This window comes from Maniola jurtina, chromosome 13, assembly GCF_905333055.1.
Source record: "Maniola jurtina chromosome 13, ilManJurt1.1, whole genome shotgun sequence".
Classification (NCBI taxonomy): Eukaryota; Metazoa; Arthropoda; class Insecta; order Lepidoptera; family Nymphalidae; genus Maniola; species Maniola jurtina.
In genome coordinates this window covers 13,860,832-13,883,810 of record NC_060041.1, presented here as the reverse complement: position 1 = coordinate 13,883,810, position 22,979 = coordinate 13,860,832, and the positions used below count along the sequence as shown (strand labels likewise).

The 22,979-nt window shown below is 40.8% G+C and overlaps 2 protein-coding genes across 8 annotated transcripts in view; one reads left to right on the top strand and one right to left on the bottom strand.

The window, feature by feature from the left end:
• The window catches only part of LOC123871244 (uncharacterized protein C1orf198 homolog), a 504,106-nt gene that overhangs the window by 358,727 nt on the left and 122,400 nt on the right, over positions 1–22,979 (bottom strand). The window lies entirely within an intron of this gene.
• LOC123871226 (GTPase-activating protein CdGAPr) overlaps positions 1–22,979 on the top strand; it is a 76,661-nt gene that overhangs the window by 47,485 nt on the left and 6,197 nt on the right. For 5 of the 7 annotated variants that reach the window (XR_006797238.1, XM_045914899.1, XM_045914902.1 and 2 more), the window contains exons 2-23: positions 3,671–3,771; positions 4,520–4,599; positions 5,232–5,338; positions 6,055–6,187; positions 6,671–6,830; positions 7,096–7,280; positions 7,700–7,791; positions 8,312–8,369; positions 9,129–9,273; positions 9,789–9,967; positions 12,134–12,329; positions 13,076–13,204; positions 13,540–13,690; positions 13,966–14,055; positions 14,354–14,584; positions 15,016–15,076; positions 15,682–15,788; positions 15,903–16,024; positions 16,490–16,628; positions 17,161–17,258; positions 17,371–17,478; positions 18,288–18,362. Coding sequence is in view for 6 of the 7 variants with exons in the window: in XM_045914902.1 (XP_045770858.1) it covers positions 3,671–3,771; positions 4,520–4,599; positions 5,232–5,338; positions 6,055–6,187; positions 6,671–6,830; positions 7,096–7,280; positions 7,700–7,791; positions 8,312–8,369; positions 9,129–9,273; positions 9,789–9,967; positions 12,134–12,329; positions 13,076–13,204; positions 13,540–13,690; positions 13,966–14,055; positions 14,354–14,584; positions 15,016–15,076; positions 15,682–15,788; positions 15,903–16,024; positions 16,490–16,628; positions 17,161–17,258; positions 17,371–17,478; positions 18,288–18,362 (2,747 nt within the window). In the remaining variant the exon portion in view is untranslated. Of the gene's footprint in view, positions 1–3,670; positions 3,772–4,519; positions 4,600–5,231; positions 5,339–6,054; positions 6,188–6,670; positions 6,831–7,095; positions 7,281–7,699; positions 7,792–8,311; positions 8,370–9,128; positions 9,274–9,788; positions 9,968–12,133; positions 12,330–13,075; positions 13,205–13,539; positions 13,691–13,965; positions 14,056–14,353; positions 14,585–15,015; positions 15,077–15,681; positions 15,789–15,902; positions 16,025–16,489; positions 16,629–17,160; positions 17,259–17,370; positions 17,479–18,287; positions 18,363–20,436; positions 20,472–22,979 lie in introns of all 7 variants that reach the window. The other 2 variants (XM_045914901.1, XM_045914898.1) reach the window with 2 other exon arrangements.

Below are 22,979 nucleotides of genomic sequence, written 5' to 3'. Positions count from 1 at the left end.
AATTAAAATGGAATAAGCCATCTTATCATCAAAGGTCATTGCCCGCTTAGATTATAGATTATAGCTATTCCGGATCGTCAGTCGTCACGGAACGTTTTGCGCTTGCGCACAAAAAGTCGGGTTTTTGTGCACGTGCGTGACAGCTGTGCTCCCACTTCTCCGCGCTACTTGATCGCTCTGTGTTGACTTATGTTGTTTTTTATTTTTATTATTTTTTTCCGAGGAAAATTCGTCATAGTTTTCTAATTAATTTATTTATTTTATGGAATTTTTTTCCTTGATGTTTTTATAATAAATTAGAAAGGTATAGTTGTTTTCGGCGACTTTACTTGAGTATTAATGCATGATTAATTGTAATTACTTACTAACCTGCAGTTTTTTTTTTTCTAAATTTTAAGTTTATTCTTTTTGTACATTAACTCATAAAAAAAAATCCTTCTAGTAAATATGTTGTATGTATTTAAATAGTAATTTTCTTCAGAGCTATGAAGTTTTTCAGACTACACTGACATGGGAGCATGAATGAAACTTTTAAGCAATTTTATGTAGCAAAAAATAATGCACAAAGTAGAAAAATGCATTGGAGGCGTAGTACCCGACCCGCAGGCGAGGTAACGCCAAGAGTTTATCATACGGTTTTCAAATATCAATAAAATCTTTCACGAGTATTAACCATAATAAATGGTAATCAAGATTTTTTATAAATTTAACCTCTATTAAAAGTTTATTACTTAGTGTATCGGGTAAGTAAAACTCAAACATGCCTTGATATTATAAACTCTCCACCCTTCATAAAGATTCCCCTTAATGTACTCTTAACTTAATGGATCGCCTGAATAGGTAGGTAAACTAACATGACGTAGCTAGGTACATAATCAAGATAAATGCGTTTTATTATATTTATCGCTTTCACCTTTTATAACCAGGAAGTAGAGAGAAAAACGGTGAAAACAGACATATTGCATTTCCCCATGACGAGACTCGGAGCGCATAGCGTAAATACTTTAAACTGGGTTAAACACCCATTCCTATGTCTACAAAAGACATAACAACACTTTATGGCCCATAACAGAGAAGTTATAAAAATTTACAGTGCCATCAAACGTGCGTTATGCTTTATGCTACATTTATGGCATTATATTATAGAAATTCGCATTCCTTATTAAGAGGATCGTCTAGTTGTAAATTTTCATACAAAAAGCGATAGCGTTTTTCACCCCGTAAATGTAGTTCAATTTTCAGAATTTTTGAAATGTATGCATATCGCATGCCACAATTAATCAATTAATATGAAGAGGTCATCCGCGGCTGCCCAAGGTGAGCGGCGACTCTTCAATGGCCCATTAGAACAATCGTTTATTAGGGTTCCGTATCTCAAAAGGAAAAAAGGAACCCTAATAGGATCACTTCATTGTCTCTCTGTCCATCTGTCCGTCTGTCGTGTCTGTCAAGAAACTTACTATGTACTTCCCGTACACATAGAATCATGAAAGGTAGGTCTTTGGTATAGCATAAATAAAGGAAAAAATCCGAATGCCCTGTTGTGTAACATCTAAAAAAAATGTGTTAATGAACAGATAAAATTAGTATTTTCAATTTACAAAGCAAGATAACTATACCAAGTGGGGTATCATATGAAAGAGCTTTACTTGTACATTCTAAAACAGATTTATGTTTATTTTGATGCATAAAAGTTTTTGATTTATCGAGCAAAATGTCGAAAAAATACTCGATTACGGAACCCTCGGTGTGCGAATCTGACTCGCACTTGGCCGGTTTTTGTTGGAGTTCTGACTTCTGACCATATTTGGTCGCACACGTGGTTTACAAATTGACTTGACTGACATAAATTTGCATTAAGATTGTATTATGATTAGGTACAATCTTCTCTCTCAAGTAGAAATAATTTTATAGACGACTCAGATATCTTTCTAGTAGACTTCGAATAGGAATAACATTATATTTTTATCTCATAAAATAAATATGTATATCATTATGCGCAATCCTCGCGAATTCCAAGGAAAATAAATAAGGACAATCCATTTGAATAGGTACTTACTTAATTAGTAAGTGATATCACTATTCACTAGGTATGCCTGCTAATTTTATACATCGCCTGACTCATAGTGGCGTAACATCGAACCTTTTCACTCTTCTACCAAATTGATCTCTTTGGCTGAAATCTGAAAGCAACGGCTCCAGCGGCTGGGCCTCTTTGCGATTACTTTACGTTTCTATATTTTAACCAATGACAAAGTCTGACTGTCTGTCTGACTAATCTCCGGTAACACAAACTATGACAATTCTATTTCCGTTAGAAAAGCTTGCACGTTTTAACCGGCCAATTTTCAAGGTTTCGTATCTCAAAAGGAAAAAAAGAACCCTTATAGGATCACTTCGTTGTCTGTCTGTATGTCTATCTGTCATGTCTGCCAAGAAAACCTATAGGATACTTCCCGTTGACCTAGAATCATGAAAGGCAGGTAGGTCGGCCTTATACTCGTAGCACATGTAAAGGAAAAAATCCGAAAACCGTGAATTTGTGATTACATCATAAAAAAATATTAATTATACTTGTGCTATAAAACCTACCTATCTGCTAAATTTCATGATTCCAGGTCAACGGGAAGTACCCTAGGTATAGGTTTTCTTGACAGCTACGACAGACGAACAGACAGACAGACAACTAAGTGATCCTATGGGGGTTTAGTTTTTCCTTTTGACGTACGGAACCCTAATAAACCATTCTAATAAGCCATTGAAGAGTCGCCGCTCACCTTGGACGAGCGATTCATATTAATTGATCAGTTAATTGTGTCCATGCGATATGCGTATTAAGAACATGTGTCATAATTTATTTTGAACTAGCTTATGCCCGCTACTTCATCCGCGTAGACACAAACCCCTATTTACCCTCCTTAGGGGTTGAATTCATAAGCGTAAGCGAGTTATTTTATGATAGGGACCCTTCAAAATCAGTGAATTCAGACCCTTACAAGTACCTGAGTACTAGAGATAAGTGTGAAATGCATCGTTAGCTTGTAAACAAGCTGATAACCAGACATGTTCAGATAAGTGTCAAGTGTCTGTGATTCATTGGTTTGGGTTCGGCGCCGGTGTGGCACGCGCCTTAGCGTTTTATCTCCAAGACAAGTGTATATGACAACTTGACTAGATACAAGATACGTTACTATACACAATCAAATCAACAAATAGGTAAACATAGTCCGTACAAAATGAGAACTGACTCGGCATTTTAACTCGGTGTCAACTGTCATGTCAAAAGTACGATTTTTGATTTTACTCACTCTACAAACAATAGGCTCACGACTGGAACCTAAGGGTAACTTACGAGGTTTGACAGTTTTAAATTAAATTAAGTTTGTTTGTCCTTATTTAACTGGTAAGAAAAAGATGCAAATAGAATATTCGCATCTTTTTTGTCAGTTCAGAAGTCATCAGATTCAGTGCCACTGGTATTATTCCAGCACTGGGCGCGTTTGGAACCCTCGTAGCTTTAGTTTTCAGTTTACGTAATTAATTATCACCAATCACTATATCGTACAAATATAACAATTCTGTCCATCAAAAGGAGTACAATAGTACCTACTTTGAATAAATGATTTTGACTTTGACTTTGACTGATAAAGAAATGTTCTGTTTATTGCAGGGCTCTCCGCACGGCTCGGTGATGTCTTGTCAGTCGCTGGCGGCGCGCGCCTTCGCCGAGCCGGACAAGGACTCGCATTGCACCAGAACCACTTTTCACAGGTACCTTTAGTTTTCTTCAGTTATTTAACCCATAACAACAGTGAGTGAGGAAACTCTCGGTTTGATCCTGACATCGACATCTGTTATAGGCTAGGGGTGACTGGAAATCAAAGATACAGAGCGACAAGGATCTTTTGGCGCGTGGCTAAGATCGGAACTAACGCCGCTGTCTTGAGTGCACTGTTTTTCTAAATATTAGAGCCATTCCATATACATTAACATCACGATTATAGTCTTACTAGATAATATACAGTATGAATGTGTCTGCATCTTATAATTATATTTAGCACTACATGTAAAATATGGTATTTGAGCAGGTAGGTAAACATGATAGGTTGCAAGTTCATGGCCTATCGATGGTTTTTATTATTCTTTCTCGCTGTAGAAACAGGGACAGCTTTTCCGGGTCTCAATGGGTTGCAAGTTGCAACGGTGAAGTTACAATGGATGGGGCACATTGTTCGCAAATCGACAGACGGGGTCTAAAAGTGCTGGTATGGCGACCTGGCAAGTGGTGTAGCATGCATCTCTTATCGAGAGACATATCATATATAATATCCTTTCGCTTGCCGTATCTGATGACAGAACAGTTGGTTCATTCTTTTGCAGAAAAGCAGTCCAGTCTGGAAATGCAGCCATTATTCTTGGCACCTTTCCACGTGGGGATGATTGTACAATAATTAGATATGGCTAGTTTTAAGTTATAGTTAAAAAAAAACTTAATTAATTGAATTATTTTCGATTACAGAACGGTGCGGTTCAGTTCAGATTCCCGCAGTCAAACCACAAGGACATCTAACGACACAGAATGCAAGCGAGAGACGCCAGGTACAATACTTTTCACAAAAGAAGTATATTTGTAACAATGGGGATCCGCAGCCAAAACTGATCTCCGAGGGCGCCACAAGAGGTCCGGCCAACCAATGTCATTGTCAAAATCAAAATTGTTTATTCTGTTTGTTTGGTACAGCGATTTATATGTGAACACGTGTCTTTGGTTTGGTAGCTTTTGCTAACATGTATGATACCTGAAAATATGTTAGCATAGTGTTATGTAGTACTAGTATTTATGCATAACCTTCGCGGTCGGAATGATACTGGCACGTAACATACAATCTACACTTCATTCTGCTACTACTACCATCACTCTACTACTATCACATCAGTCCATTCCTCCGTTGCGACATGATCGAAGGACAAACCGGGAGGTTGTTGGTTTATTGATTTGTTAGTTTGCCTTTCAATCACGTCGCAACGGAGGAACGGATCGATGTGTTTTTTTTGCGTGGTATAGTTAAAAACCTGCATATAGCAAAAATCAGAGTTCCCACCGGATTTTTAAAAATATAAATCCACGCGGACGAAGTCGCGGGCATCAGCTAGTAAACTAGTAAACAAACACACTTGCATTCATAATATGGGTAGTGATTCCTTGAATAGTTGTATGGTGTTGGTTCCAGGGTCAATGTCGCTCAGCGCATTGTCCGTCACGCCGATGTCGCAAGGCTCGGCCATGAGCCAGTCGGCTCCAACGGCTTCCGCCACCTTCGACATCGACATTGACTCGGTAAGGTGTTCAAAGAAACTATCTACAATATGTTTTTTCTTAGCTGACTTACGCCCGATATTAATAAACAATAAATAATCAATCCTATCTGTAATCTGTCGACAAGTTACTTAGCAAAGTTGTTACTGGTCAAACATATTTTTTAAATCTGTTTTTTTTAAGGGACCTTTTATAGGTGACCTATATGCCAGCCCCATCATTACAAACTAAACTAAAAACAAACTATAGTTAAATCTAAAACTATAACAATTTGAGAGAATCACTAACAAATTCATACACTTTCTTATTTACTGCCCATGCTAGCCGGGCAGTAAATAAAAATATATCCCCGATTATATCCACTGATTCGTATGACATCAGTGGATATAATCGGGGGATATAATTTTTATCTACTGCCCATGCTAGCCGGGCTGGTCAAAAATTGTATGGTGTTTTTCGACAATTTTACTAACAAAACCTCGCTAAGTAACTTATCTACAAATTAGGAGTGGATTGATTACTTACTATTTTCGTCTGTTAAAGTCCAGACAGAATGGATTGGAATTGAGTCTGATTACTACCTAAATTCTGCTTTATGTACCTTGTACTCTACTGTGTCTTGCGTCTTAAAATTACAGGTGACGATGTAATTATTATCTTTAGTATTTTGATAGTATGTAACTAGGCTAGATAAAGATAAAATGTCCCTTTGTAATAAAGTTGCCACTTTTTTACAGCCACCGCCACCGCCTGCGTGCAGGTTCCCAAAACTAGAGGAGTGTGCACACTTTCACTATGAGAGAGTGTCATTGGGCGGCCTGTCCGTCGAACTAGTGCCTTGCGATACCAGTGGAGACTCACCATGCGAAGGTAAATCTATCTAATACCTACTGGTTGTTCTCCTTTTGTGTGTAGTGACTTTACAAGACCATATTACCAGCAAGTTGCACTGGTGCGGGTGCCCGCAAAAGCTCACGAGGTGGTGCACGCAGCGATGGAGAAACTTACAACAAAAACTAGATGTCGCCACGCGAACCTCAATCACGCTATCTGAGTTTTCTTTTAATAAGATGGATAATCACACTTCACACTAATATTATAAAGGCGAAAGTTTGTGTATATGTAGGTATGTGTGTATGTTTCTTACTCCATCACGCAAAAACTACTGGACGGATTTGCCTGAAATTTAGAATGGAGATAGATTATACCCTGGATTAGCACATAGGCTACTTTTTATCCTGGAAAATCATAGAGTTTCCACGGGATTTTTAAAAAACTTACATCCGCGTGAACAAAGTCGTGGGCATCAGCTAGTGTTTTTATAAAAATACCTATACATCACTATTTTTGCAGGATGGGTATGCCTAAAGGTGAGGTCACACGTGAACTCTACGGAGGACTCGACCGAGTCTCGAGCGTTAAGCGCGAGCTGGACAGAAGCGAGTGACGTCCGGGAGTGGACGCTCACTAGAAATAAGGACAACTTCTTACAGCTGGATGAAATGTTGCACAGGTGAGACAGTTTGTGTTAGTGTGTAAAGGTGAGGTGACACGTTAACTCTACAGAAGACTTAGCTGAGTCTTGTTTCCCTTCACCGTTAAGGCAAGTGATATTTAATTGCTTAAATCGTACAAAAGATAAGATAGATATCTTTTTTCTTTAAAATTGAACCCCGGACCCCATGAATTGGAAGCTGATGTCTTAATTATAATTTTTTTTTAATTTATTTATTTTTGAGGTGTAAATGTGTTTAAATCACCCTAACACTTGCTTCCAGGTGCATATACGACCGGAAAGTGTCTGGTCTCCCGAACCTCAAAGAGTGCATGACACCAGAGCTGATGCAGGACGAGACGGAGTACAGACAGCTGATCGCAGACTACGTGCATCACCTGTCCATCATCGCGGATGACAGCATCAACTGCGGTCCCGCGCTCAACTGGCTGCAGATGGACAACAAGGGTTAGTCTAAACAAAGAATAGCTCTTTTGACTTAAGTGCTATGATAAGAGGCGCCAGGATAACCTAACCCGTAGGTACAAATGGTAATGTGTGGCACAGCTTTCAAAAATAAACGTTTTTTCTTTATTTCTTTCTTTCTTTCGAATAGCAAGCTTAATTTATCTCTTCCATGAAACATACTCTGGTTTCAGAGGTTTGTTGACAGTGAAGTTGAAGTGAAATGTGTGTATGTAGTGTGTTGTAGAGGGTTTGTCTAAAACCACTTGAAATATACTCAATGCATGTTTCACTCCGACTCCAGAATATTCATGCCTGTTTTAGAATTGAGTGTGCTTTGATGTCAACAAACCGACTAAAACAAATTTCACGCACATTTCGACCAAAAAAGTGCCTTAATTACATGTTATATTTTGTCACAGGTCATAAATTATTGGTGTCGAACGAAGACTCGAGTTCTATCAACACTCCAGCCGTCGCCGCCGCTTATTCCGTCAGAAAATATGTTTCACAGGTAAACAGTATTATAGGACTATAGGTATACCGTTTCACTGAGATGGTTCGTCAGGTAGGGCGCAGGCTGCAGGGGGCGATGGTTGTAGGAATTCACCCTCTTTTGATAGCTAACACCCTCCCGCAACCCGCAACGTACCCGCGAGCCATCTCAGTTAATATACACCTATAGTCAATTTTTTTTTAGTAATATCCTTGCCAAACAAATTTTAGAGTATACACATCTTTTTCTTACCAATGTAATAAGAAAAGGACAGACAAACATAATTTAGTTTAGAACTGTCAAACCTCGTGACTGGTTCCAGTCGCGAGCCTATTGTTCTATAATTTAGAGTAAAGTTAGTGTTCTGTACCTTTTTGCACTGTTAAAAGGGAAAAGATGCAGATACTCTAAGTTTAGTTTAGAGAAAAACATCCGAATTGATGCCACTGTCAATCTATCAGTCAAACACTAAACTTGTCATTAATATAGAATAAAAAAGAGTGTAAAAGAATCCTAATTTATTATTTCTTGTTCGCAGGCTCGAGACGAAATAAGTTTTGAAGTTGGCGATATGATTTCGATCATTGACATGCCAGGTAGGCTATCTTAATTAATTAATTTTTTAATTAATTTTTCCATATTTAATTTAGTTTTATATACTTATTTCGATAAATAGACACCAATAAAATAATCATACTAATCTATTGAGTTGTGAACTAAATAAAAGGTCACAAAATAAGTGCAGGTTTCAGGTAAGGTAACCTACTAACAATTAAAATTCTAATCAATCTTATTTATCTATTAACTAAGTTGTCGACTAACTGACAGACTGACAAACGACTTATTTTTTAAATGAGCTACGCTAGAAGACTTGCTCCGTCGACCCTTCATTCAGCTCATTCATGGCTTGCTTGAATCAAGGGTTCCTTCGTGAGTTTCTAACTTCACGCTTTACAAAAACACTCCGATCAATCAAAGAGGATTATTGTAAAGAGTATTTAAAAGGGAGTTTAGTTTGAATTTAATAGTTGTGTTATCTTTTTAACCCCCAACCCAAAAAGAGGGGTGTTATAAGTTTGACGTGTGTATCTGTGTATCTGTCTGTGGCATCGTAACTCCTACACTAATGAACCGAAAAAAACTTAAATTAAAATAATTTAGTTTTTTTTGATTGAATGGTATAATCCAAGAAAAATCGGTTCAGCCGTTTGAAAGTTATTCAGCTCTTTTCTAGTTACTCTAACCTTTACTTGTCGGGGATGTTATAAATTTTTAATTTACACTTGTATTTAATTGTATCTTTTGTTCATTTTCTTTTATTTTTTTGAAAATATCAAATAATAAAATGCCAATAGTGTTTTCCTTTTCGGCAGGCCCCCAAGAGTCGATATGGTGGCGCGGCAAGCGCGGTTTCCGCGTGGGCTTCTTCCCGCACCATTGCGTCGCGGTCATCGGAGACAAAGTGCCACGACATATGACGCAGCCGCCGCCGATCGTTGGGTAAGACATCATGATATCAACCCGTTGCCGGCCCACTACTGAGAACTGGTCTCCTCTCAGAATGAGAAGGGTTTAGGTCCAGTGTGGATTAGTGGACTACACACCTTTCATAGCATTATGAAGATCATGAAAGCATAGAAAAACATTGGAGCTGGAAAATTGTCTGGGACTCATTAAATAGAGTATGAATATATTTTTATTCTGATTTACCTTAAAAAATAAAGAAATGAGGTGTCGTCAAAGTTGTCGGTTGTAGACCATTTTTGTGACGGGGTATATCTCAAAAACTAAACTAGTGAGGAATATGAAAATATCAGTCTATTATGTACCTGTATTTAAACAACAAATACCGAAAACAACAATTTATAAAATAGTTTATTAGCTGTACCCAAGAGAAACGAACCTTTGCGGTTTTTAATTCAAAATATGTTGTTCATAATTATGTACGGAACCTTAAAAGAACGAGGCCTGACTCGCACTTGGCCGGATTTATTAAATTTCACGCCTATTTCCAGGTCAGTAGCAGTGGCACCAATAAAGCCAGTTCTCCGCAAACACGGCAAGCTGATCTCCCTGTTCCGGAGCTTCATCCTCTCCCGACCCTCGCGCAGGAGCCTCAAGCAGCAGGGCATCCTGCGGGAGAGAGTCTTCGGCTGCGACCTGGGCGAGCATCTGCTCAACTGTGGACACGATGGTGAGTGGTGGTGACCAATAAAGCCAGTTCTCCGCAAACACGGCAAGCTGATCTCCCTGTTCCGGAGCTTCATCCTCTCCCGACCCTCGCGCAGGAGCCTCAAGCAGCAGGGCATCCTGCGGGAGAGAGTCTTCGGCTGCGACCTGGGCGAGCATCTGCTCAACTGTGGACACGATGGTGAGTGGTGGTGACCAATAAAGCCAGTTCTCCGCAAACACGGCAAGCTGATCTCCCTGTTCCGGAGCTTCATCCTCTCCCGACCCTCGCGCAGGAGCCTCAAGCAGCAGGGCATCCTGCGGGAGAGAGTCTTCGGCTGCGACCTGGGCGAGCATCTGCTCAACTGTGGACACGATGGTGAGTGGTGGTGACCAATAAAGCCAGTTCTCCGCAAACACGGCAAGCTGATCTCCCTGTTCCGGAGCTTCATCCTCTCCCGACCCTCGCGCAGGAGCCTCAAGCAGCAGGGCATCCTGCGGGAGAGAGTCTTCGGCTGCGACCTGGGCGAGCATCTGCTCAACTGTGGACACGATGGTGAGTGGTGGTGACCAATAAAGCCAGTTCTCCGCAAACACGGCAAGCTGATCTCCCTGTTCCGGAGCTTCATCCTCTCCCGACCCTCGCGCAGGAGCCTCAAGCAGCAGGGCATCCTGCGGGAGAGAGTCTTCGGCTGCGACCTGGGCGAGCATCTGCTCAACTGTGGACACGATGGTGAGTGGTGGTGACCAATAAAGCCAGTTCTCCGCAAACACGGCAAGCTGATCTCCCTGTTCCGGAGCTTCATCCTCTCCCGACCCTCGCGCAGGAGCCTCAAGCAGCAGGGCATCCTGCGGGAGAGAGTCTTCGGCTGCGACCTGGGCGAGCATCTGCTCAACTGTGGACACGATGGTGAGTGGTGGTGACCAATAAAGCCAGTTCTCCGCAAACACGGCAAGCTGATCTCCCTGTTCCGGAGCTTCATCCTCTCCCGACCCTCGCGCAGGAGCCTCAAGCAGCAGGGCATCCTGCGGGAGAGAGTCTTCGGCTGCGACCTGGGCGAGCATCTGCTCAACTGTGGACACGATGGTGAGTGGTGGTGACCAATAAAGCCAGTTCTCCGCAAACACGGCAAGCTGATCTCCCTGTTCCGGAGCTTCATCCTCTCCCGACCCTCGCGCAGGAGCCTCAAGCAGCAGGGCATCCTGCGGGAGAGAGTCTTCGGCTGCGACCTGGGCGAGCATCTGCTCAACTGTGGACACGATGGTGAGTGGTGGTGACCAATAAAGCCAGTTCTCCGCAAACACGGCAAGCTGATCTCCCTGTTCCGGAGCTTCATCCTCTCCCGACCCTCGCGCAGGAGCCTCAAGCAGCAGGGCATCCTGCGGGAGAGAGTCTTCGGCTGCGACCTGGGCGAGCATCTGCTCAACTGTGGACACGATGGTGAGTGGTGGTGACCAATAAAGCCAGTTCTCCGCAAACACGGCAAGCTGATCTCCCTGTTCCGGAGCTTCATCCTCTCCCGACCCTCGCGCAGGAGCCTCAAGCAGCAGGGCATCCTGCGGGAGAGAGTCTTCGGCTGCGACCTGGGCGAGCATCTGCTCAACTGTGGACACGATGGTGAGTGGTGGTGACAATGATACTCTTGTTCAAGATATTGGACTCAGATCCAGATTGTGTCTGGGTTCATTTGAATTGTATTAATAAAATGAGTATGGACCAATGTCTAAAGACGGAGTTTCTAACAAGACGTCGCGGTTACCTGCGTCAAAGTTGTTAGTATATTTGACGCAGCTAGCCCTATTATAGCCCTATATTTCTGTTTTCACGTCTCCATAGACGTCACGATATTTGACATATCGTCGATCTGAACTCGAGTGAGGGAGCTTCCTTACTTGAGTTGACTCTGAATATCCATATTATGTAACTCCGGTATTTAACTCAGGCAATGTAGAATCAAGCAATGTCAAATGAGCTCGGTGGCTATCATAATACTGGCCCCTATCATACGGGCTGTCCTAGTTTAGGGGCCAGGACTCCACGAAACGCATGTACATACTTAAATTAGATAAATAAATAAATTTTCATTTTCATTCAGTGTTGAGCATTGAGTCACGCCACAGTTACTGATAGTGATGAATCGAATGACGATAGAGTTGGAGGGATTCTACTCACAATAGCTTTTGTCCGCAGTGCCTCTGGTGCTGGTGGAGTGTTCGCGCGCGATCGAGCGGCGCGGCGCGGTGGACGGCATATACCGGCTGTCGGGCGGCGCGGCGCTGACGCAGCGGCTCCGCGCCGCCTTCGACGCGGGGCAGCCCGTCGACCTCGCGGCGCCTCTGCAGCGGGACCCGCACGCGCTCGCCAGCCTGCTCAAGATGTACTTCCGGTGAGTACATTTTACAGGTATAAGTAAACCTATCAAAAACTACACACAAGAATGTTTTTTTTTGTTTTGATAATCTACTGCCTAACTACGTAGAAAAACCTGTCTTAGGCGACAGTGCTCTCCTTTAATAATAATTGAGACTGCAGTTAAAATAAATATAGAAAGTAGATGTGCAAAATGAAAATCACGTGAAAAAGGCAAAAAAAAAACGTTTCACGGAATTAATCTCCCGTGTTGCTTTTCAAAAACTAATCGTAACGTAACTTTAACCGACTATATTGCAACTGGACTTAATAGATAATTTTTGAATTCAAAGAATATAAGCCTTAATTTGCTATAATCCACTGAAAAGGCTAATCTGTATGGTACAACATGCCGCAAGCAACATGCACCGCCCAATTTCACACTGCTAAACATGCAGGAAAAGCCATCCAAAAAGCAATTGTGCATTGTAATTTTTTGTCACATCTCCTGAGGATGCCCCGGTGTCAGAGCGAAACATACGCCGAGTGTGTTCTGGCGGATTTATGTGGTCTTGCGTGGTGGTACTTGGAGCTTGTTTGGTGGCTGGCTTTTCCTGCATGCTTAGCAGTGGAAGGGCGGGCGGTACATGTCGCTTGCTACATGTTGTACCATACAGATTCACCTTTTCAGTGGATTATAGCAAATTAAGGTTTATATTCCTTGGATATCATGGACTTCCGCAAAGTAGCGCCTGCTTCTATACAATTTTTGAATTGTTTCAGTGAACTACCCAACCCGCTGTGCACATACCAGCTGTACGACAGTTTCGTGTCGTCGGTGCAGGCGCCCGAAGAGATGCGGCTGCGTGCCATGAGGGACACGGTGGTCAAACTACCGCCGCCGCATTATAGGTGAATATTTTCACAATTACAAGGGGTCCGAAGGTGCTGAAACGGCGACCTCGCACCAAAAAGCGCAACGTTGGACGACCCCCCTTCACTAAACAGACAGATGACATCAAAAGATTCGCAGATCGGCGGCGTGACATGTGGAAAGACCGTGGCATGTGGAAGTCCCTTCCCTCCCCCCCCCCCCCCCCCCCCTCCAATAAGTTCATTCAGGACCTCCTTCGCGAGATTCTGGCTTCGCGTAACACAAAAACACTATAAGCCTACCCTTACAATGCTTCTCCTAATCTACATTCTAGACACTTCTTTTTTTGTTAGCATAGTAACCTCTGTTTCAGGACATTAGCGTACCTAATGCGTCACCTTCGTAGAGTGTCGCTGCTGAGCGAGTCCACGGGCATGACCGCGCGCAACATGGCGATCGTCTGGGCGCCCAACCTCTTGAGGTCGCCCAAACCACAGCATGCGTTGCAAGGGGTCGCTGTACAGGTAAAAAACCGGCCAAGTGCGAGTCAGACTCGCGCACCGAGGGTTCTGTACTATTCTTTGACATTTTGGACGATAAATCAAATAATATTATGCGTAACAATAAATAAAAATCTGTTTAGAATGTACAGATAAAGCCCTTTCACGTGATACCCCACTTGGTAGTTATCGTACTTTGAAAATTGAAACACATTTTAATTTGTTTTTGTCAAATATGGGCTAACTGGGCGTTTCGTAGTAACATCATGTTTTTACAGTAAGGTGTTTACTCTTTGCAGGCGGTGGTGACGGAGTTCTTGATTTGCTACGCGGAAGAGTTATTTGCGCAGGAGCAGGGTGCTGATTCGGGCCCGCAATCATTAGAACAGGTCATTATTACAACTTTTACATTATTTCTTACTAACTGAGGCTTACGACTGTTCGCGTGGATTTAGGATTTTAAAAATAGCATTGGAACTCTAAATGCTCTGGTACATAAAATAGCCTATGTCACTCTCCAGATCTTTAACTATGCGTATGCAAAAAAATCACGTGAATCCGTTGCTCCATTGCGACGTGATTGAAGGATCAACCAACACATTTTGGCATTTATAATGTTAGGGGAAGTACTGACTAGCCGATGCCCGCGGGTTTCATCCGCATTGATAGTTATAATATTTATTCCAGGATCAATATGACTCTCACGTGGAATTAAGAGGCCTAGAAGCCGGCAGGAGGCCAAAAAGTTTACCTCTCAACCCACCCACCAAACTGTTAAGTCTCGAGGAAGCCCGTAGACGTGGGAAGTCGATAATCTGTGCGGAGACGTCGCCGGCGCCCGGGGCTTCGGGCGCCATCGCCGCCGCCGCCACGGAGACCCTGCGCCCCGCGGGACACCTCAAACCCAAGTACATTGAGGTATGCTAAATTTTGTCGCCAAATGCCATATTTAGGTTTAATAATAATAATTAATTACTGCATTTTTGTTGTTAAAAAAATTATTGTGGCGGAAAATGTATACTCCGTAGGTAGATACTAAATACTGAGAAGAATTTTGCTTGCTTATGTTTTTTTCTGCAATATTTATCAAGAAAAGCTTAGGTATGAGTTTGACAAAGTAAAAGTAAAATATTCTTTATTGTACACCAAATTTACATATAGATGTATAGACAAAATATGTTTCCAAGATTTTATGGTTTGGATTTTAAGATAAAGAAGTGTATGAAACTCCGCATGATTAGAAAAGATATTATTAAAAACCTCGCCTGTAGCTCAATTTTTAAACTCACGCCCTAGTTTTAATAACCCCTGTGATGAAACCATATTCATAGATTTCTATTGTCATACAGGTGGGTTCCGGTCCAAACAATCTACCTCAGTACCACACAGTCCTAGAACTACCAGTTGCAGGTGAGCTTACTATTTCATTTGTTTTTTGCTCTTTTTCAGCATAATTTTTAGTATATTGTCATGCGAATGTCCCTTTTTAGGTTCTGTAAGGTGCCAACAGGACCACTAATTACTAAGCCTCCGTCCATCTGTCTGTCAAGCTGTATTTCATGAACCATAATAGGTAGAGAGTAGAAATTTTCACAGAATATGTATGTATTTCTATTGCCGTTATAACAAAAACCAAGATGGCGAATTTCAAAATTGCCGCTGTCCAAATTAAAAGTATTTCAAAAGTATAGTGATATATCTTGTATGATGAGGCGTAACAGGCTGGCATGGTATGGGCATAAAATGCGGAGAGAAAGTCATTACTAGAAGAATATTAAATATGCATGTGGAAGGAAAAAAGAGGAGAGGAGACCAAAGAAAAGGAGGATGGATTGCTTGAAAGAGGTTATGCGTATAAAAGGGGTAGATGATACGTTGACGAATGACAGGAGAGAGTGGTAGAAGAAAACATGTTGCGCCAACCTCACGTAACCGGTAGCGTGGGATAAGGTCAGGAAGAAGAAGTATATCTTGTACGACCCACTCGCACTTGACCGGTTTTTTATTGTGTGCAGGGTCAAAGAGAGCGTTAAAGCGGTCTCCGTCCGGTTGGCGAGGCCTGTTCAGCCGTAGCAAGCTTCAGCGCGCGCCCGCCCGGCCACCCGATACGCCTCCAGCACAGGTGAGCTTAATTTTTTTTAAATAAATAAATAAACGTCGTAAAATCAAAGAGACCTATTATGTGTCTCACGTTAAGATTTAAAGATCTTTGATTCGAATAACTATTTTCCGCTAGGAGGTGTCCGTCTGTCCATCAGCGCTGCGGCCTGCCAAGTCGTGCGAGTCGCTCACCTCAGAGACTGATGCTTTACCGCCGCTGGCCGTCACCGCGGCCGCGCCCTTGAAACATCACACCAGGTGAATCATTGTTAGGATTCCGCCCAAGGATGCCAACGGGACTATTACTGAGGATCCGCTGTCTGTCCGTCTGACGTTGGTCGGACTTAGCCATAGTCTGCCACACTGTCCGTATGAGGATTGGCAGGCTTCACGTACCTTACGAAAACATGGAGAACTCTCAGGCATGTAAATTTCCGCACGATGTTTTCCTTCACTGTTAAAGCATGTATGTTTAACTAGATGATGCTCGCAACTTCGTCCGCGTGGAATTAAGATTTTTTTAAATCCCCTGGAAACTGCTTTTCCGGGATAAAAAGTAGCCTATGTCCGGAATGTAAGCTAACTTTGTACCAAATTTCATCAAAATCAGTTAAACTCTTGGGCCGTGAAAAGACAGACAGACAGACACTCTTCTGAGTTCTGACCCAATCAGAAAAATTATTTCTATTTCTTAACATTAGTGAGAGTTATTTTCGTTGGTAGATCGTCGTCATGCGACTCGTACTTCGAGCCGTGGCAGGCGGAGCTGGCCGGCATGCGCCTGCGCCTGTCGCCGCAGGAGAGAGACCACAACATGTTCAGCGAAGAGGACGACACGGCCGTGCAAGTGCACAACGCACAGGTATGAAGGAGACGGATACACAGATTAAACTCTTTGATTTTCCGGGATAAAAATAGCCTTTGTCACTCTCCAGGTCTTTAGCTATATCCATGTGAAAAAACATGTCGATTCGTTGCGACGTGATTGAAGGCCAAAACAATAAACCAATAAACAAACACACTTTTGCATTTATTATATGGGTAGTCCTGTTCAACCCATTGCCGGCCCACTATTGAGTACGGGTCTCTTCTCAGATGAAAAGAGTTTAGGCTATAGTCTGTCACGCTGGCCCAGATGTGGATTGGCAGACTTCACACACCTTTGAGAATATGGAAAACTCTCAGGCATGCAGATTTCCTCGCGATGGTTCCTTCACCGTTAAAGCAAGTGATATCTAATTTCTTAAAACACAGTTGAAAAGTTAGAGAATCGAACCCCCAACTTTCCATTAGGAGCTGGACGTTTTAACCACTAGGCTATCACAGCTTATATTATATGGATAGTAATTTAATCAGGTAACAAAGGATGGTGCTTATTATTGGTATGTGCGCAGGACGACTCGCTGTGCTCGTCGCCGCCTGAGTCCGGCGCGTGTAGCGCCGCGCCCAGCCCGCGCCGCCCGCCGCGCCTAGACACAGACCTCGCCGAAAGGTATGGAGTTATTCGACCAATCAGCCTGTCATTTCGCTATAAGCATACCGAGTATTCTTCAATAAAGCAAAATGTTGTTGAAATGCGATAATGGTGTATCGTGATTTATCAGGAAACGCGTGGCGTTGGAGCAGCTGGAGCAACAGGTGGCGCAACTCGGCTACATCGACGGCGACCCCGACACCGCGCTGCCGGACAAACGACCCGCCGCGCCTAAGAGGTAATCTACAAGGGTTGTCCGTAACATTCCTCGAAATGACCTCGTAAAAACTTCTGCAAATTGGAAAGACCGTTTGGGAATTCTTTGGCTTCGCCTCATCCTTCCTATATTACTCGGTCGGTAATTGCTTTATTTCTGTACTAGAGGATGCCCGCGACTTTGTCCGCGTGGATTTAGATTTTTATAGATCCCGTGGGAACTATTTGATTTTCCGGGATAAAAAGTTGACTATTTCGATTACAGGGACGCAAGCTACTTCGGTACCAAATTTCATACAAATCGGTTGAGCGGATAGGTCTTTAGGAATCCCGCGGGAACTCTTTGATTTTCCGGGATAAAAAGTAGCCTATGTCCATCCCCGGGATATAAGCTAACTCTGTACCTTTCGTCAGAATCGGTTACAATGTTGGGCCGTGAAAAGGTAGCAGACAGACAGACACACTTTCGCATTTATAATATTAGTATGGATTGTATTTGGTAAATTATTTTGACGATTCGGAAGCACTTGAAAAACGAAAAAGCACGAAAAACGAAAATTGACATAGCGGGAGCAAAATTCTATTTTGTCCTTATAAGAGTTTCTCAATTCTGATTGATCCGCGTTCGTGATTTAGTATGTCTTTTGTTTTTCTCATATTTAGTGTGTCACTCGGGCAAAATATTTAGCTCTCGGGCGGCGTATATTGAATTCCCCGCTACGCTTAGGATTCTACTTTAGAATCCTTTGCTACGCTCTGAATTCAAAATAACGCCCTTGAGAAACAAAATATCACTTGTGACACAAATGACTATTATATTATTTTTCACAGGCTATGCAAAGATCGGGACAGCCCTCTGTCCTCCACGTCGGATTTCCAAACGTCACTCGCTAACGTCAAGCTCAGGTACGCTTTTACTTTTATCACATCATTCATTAGTTTTTGACTCATTCATATAATATTATTCCTCTTGTAAAATAAAAGCATTCTTTGTCGTATTTTAATATCTTCTGGTGTTTAAAAAATAAATCAATCTTATAGTATGCTAAATATTTGCGATACTTTACGTTTATTACAATTTTCAATAAAAAATGTGTAGGTCACTAACCAACTATTATAATAGGTACACATATTGTTTCGTGCCATTATTCTATGTGTTGAAACATTTAGAGATCCTTAGAAAATGTCTTAAAAAATTTACAAAGTTAGTTTTGCCATTGACAAAGTTTGGCAACAGGATCTTTAGGGAATTTCACGTTATTAAGTACCTACATCATACTCTGTAATTTATTGCATTTTGAATGCAAGAAAAGACAAGTTTATTTTGCAATGTTTAAGCTAGGGACAAAGCTAGGGGAATTCTGTGCAAAATTCATCTTTGGCACGTCATATCCGCATAGATATGTTTCTTAACTAATTTGTTGTGTAAACTGTTGGGTATTATTGGATACTAGCTGATGCCCGCAGCTTCGCCCGCGTGGATTGGTCAGATCCCCTGCAGCATCAGGATTGAGGAGTTGGAATCCAAATTTTTTATGAAACATTCTCGCAAAGTTCCTCTATGGATTAAAAAAGAAAAGACGCAAATCGGTTCAGAAATCTCGGAGATTTCGGTGTACATAGGTAGAAAAACACAACCCCCTTTTTGAAAGTCGGTTAAAAAAGTAGCCTATGTTACTCCCTGGTCAATCCTCTACTTGTCTGTGAAAATCCCGTCAAAATCGGTTCAGCCGTTCCGAAGATTAGCCTTTTCAAACAGACAGACAGACAGACAGACAGACAGACAGAAAAATTTTTAAAAACGTGTGATTCTGTTACAGTATCGTTCAAATAACCATATGACCTTAATATGTGGTAGTTATTTCGAAATTACCGACAGACACTCCAATTTTATTTATTAGTATAAGTAGATATAATATATATGGACTGTTGAGTCCATTTGGATTGGGTATATATGGACAGCACAAGGCTAAGTTTGTAATGCTTGCCGTTTTAATCTAAATTAAGTTGTCTTCCTGTTGTATGATAATACTGTAACACAATAAGGATTTTATTTATTTAAGATATCACATTGCAGCTGGGATTCCTCTAGAGTTGTACCTATTCGAAGTGACAAAGGAAAGCCCCACTTTATACATGCATCGCACGCACTCAACCGTACTCTATATCACCCAAGACACTACGCATGGTTTTACATCACTTCCAAAACTATTACAGACTATCGCGGAAAACTTTGTAAAATAAACTTGTTTTTTGGACTTGATTTGTTACTTCTCTGTTGTTATCAGATGTTAATGACAATAATTGACAAGAGAGTAAATTAAATTGCTATTCAAATCAGAGAATTGTGCTTTTAATGAACAAACAAGCTCATTCTGAAATTGAATTCTTGCCAAAAAGAGGTCACTTTACTCATCGTTATAAACAACCATCTTCCATTCATATTAGACTGCATTATCACTTGCCAGCAGGTCTGATTGCAGTCAAACGCTAGTCTATTATCTGAAAAGAAAAATAGGACCAACCCTAAAATTATGAAAAAAATCTATTTTTCGTTATAAAATTACCACTTTTTTTACGGTTTAAGGGTTGATCCTACAGAATAAGTTGTTTCTAGGACTTCGTCTGTGTTGGTGTTAGCTGGCGGACGTGCTCTGCCTTTTTGGAGTGTTTTTTTTAAACTGACTGGAAAGCGCTCTAAGGGGGTGCCGTGCGTATGTCGGCGAGCGCCGGCACAGACGGGGTCCATACTTGTATAGTTTAACTAACTTGTTACAAATAACTATAAACTTGACATTGGCTAATCTTTGTACAGCCAGATGAGAGAGAGAAAAAAAGAAAGTTGTTTCTAACGATGAATATTGAATACAGTGACCTTCAGGGTTAGGGTTATCAACAAATGAGCTTATATACTCCAAGACCATTCTTTAGTACTAAGGGCAACACCTTGTTATTAACAAATGTTTACTATTTGAAATAGGTCCGACAATTTAGAGTGTGACAATGTAAAAGGAGGTGAGATACTGGAATGAGATATCACATTTTTCCCTCCCCCTTTAGACTAATTTTGTAGAACTTTAGACAGTTAACAAATATGGGTATCGGCAAGTAACTTAGCATTGTACCAGAACTATTTAAAAGAGTCAAAGCCCAAACTCCTTTGCGAATGCAACTTGTGACTTCAAATGAGTTTTTTTTTAATGTATAGGCTAGTGCTTGGTTGTAACCAAACCTGCTGGCAAGTGACGATGCTAGTTTGACCCTAGCCTGTTATTACCGTGCCCTGTTTTTTTATACTTTAGATGATTGAGCAATCCCATTCAGCGCCTTTATCATTTTAGTATCATTCAAATCCAGAATGCATTTACTGAAATTTTTGCTAATTTTACACTTTTTGGATTTCAAGTAATCCTCATGTCCATCATCCATAGATACAGTTTTAATCTTCTATATCACATCCATTGCTTCATATCCGAAATCATTTGATTTGTTAATTTGCAAAGACGCAACTGTTTTTAAGTTCACAATATACTTTTTAAGCTCCCAAAGTAGCTTAGGTTTTAGGTATTGTAGAAAATCATTTTTCGATTGAGGTTTTAGGTATTGTAGAAAATCATTTTTCGATTGTATTTTATGTCGATACCCATAGATTTATGTCATGAATTTTACACACTATGCCACCCCACCAATGCCACACAATCATCAAATTGTATTTTTGATTTGTATTTGTACGTTACATTCGTTTAGCTGACTTGACGAAAGATACACAAATAGCTTGCATCCCGGAGACATACGACACTTTTTATCCCGCAAAATAAAATACTTACATGGATTTTTATAAAACCTGGATCCACACGGACAGAGTCGCGGGCAATATATAGTACTAGACGATGCCCGCGGCTTTGCCCGCGTGGATTTCGGTTTTTTTAAATCCCGTAGGAACTCTTCAATTTTCCGGGATAAAAAGTAGCCTATATTCTTCCCTGGGATGTATCCCATGTCTGTTCCAAATTTCATTAAAATCGGTTCAATAGTTGGGTCATGAAAACGTAGTAGACATACAGACAGACAGAAAGACAGACAGACACACTTTCGCATTTATAATATTAGTGTGGATTACCTATATGAAAGGATAAACTATACCCTATCCGTGGAAACAAGTTAGTATAGCGCTCTTTCTGGTACATAATCCCATCCCATACAAATGATCGAGGCACAAATCTCAGTGGGCGTCAACTTTTTTGAGACACCAACCAATCTAAATCAATTGCGAAGTTGCATTCGAATTTCGGTTCATTCATCCCAGACCCGCTAAGTAACAATTGAACAATCGAAACACTATCGTTTTTCGATTGTTGAACAATTAATTCCTTTTCGATTGTTCAATTGTAATTCGATTGTTCAATTGTAATTCGATTGTAGATTTAGATTATATATAAATTGCAAAATTGTATGTACAATAGAGTCTTAAAATTCTTATCCAATTACAATCTGGCATGCAATGGCGTACAATTGTTCAGTGTACTCAAATAATAACAACAATCGAATATTTCGATTGTTATTCGAATGAATCGCCCATCGCTAATAATTTGGATAGGATTATTACAAGGATTAGACTTTATTCAAATGGAGTGTGGTGGGGTGTTGAGCTTGTTTTTCCATCATATTTCACTTTTACAAAGAAGTTTCCACCAATATTACATTCCATAGTAGTAGTCGATTGAATCTTTACGTAGAGAATATTAGTTCCTGATAGTGAATTCTCCATTCTTAGATATAAAATTGTAGTTTCGAAACATTTGGAAAATAATAAATTGTTATGTACAAAACTTTAAAATATTTAGCATGCTCTGAGAATCATTCCATAAAAATAAATTGTATGTTTTAAATTGTCCTTTTTTGTAAATTTAAACTTGAATCTATAATTTAAATCGTGGGTGTTTTAGAATGATGTCTATTAACTAATTTTTTTGATACCCTCTAGTATATCTAAGATTATCAAGACTGAAATGTAGGATGAAACTTTTATCCCTATTACATATTACAGATCAAGGTCCCACTAGTCACTAGATTTTAGTCCTTAATATCTGTCACTTTTTGGTAAGCGTATTATATTCTTGCCAAAAAGTGACATCATGACAAAATTTAAATAACTCAGTTTAACTCTCCTTGAGTAAGTGAGCCTAAATTGCACAATTATTCCTATTTCAGGATAGTCAAATTTACTATATTTACACCCGAAAAACTGCCACAGGTAAACAAAAAGTTTAACGACACCACAACACTAAACGTCATTCTAAACCACCCCTAAATCAACACTCCTAGCACCAAACTTTGATAACAATCAATGCGCACTTTTACTACAGGCTAAAATATACTTAAGACAATTTAAGTGTCATAAGTTCAGCCTAAAATTGCGAGCATCGTAATGTTGCATCCCTAAATCAAAACTGTTTCAACTCAAAAAATACTTTTTTCACTTAGAAAAACTGTTTTCTTATAACTACAGATTATATTAAAATT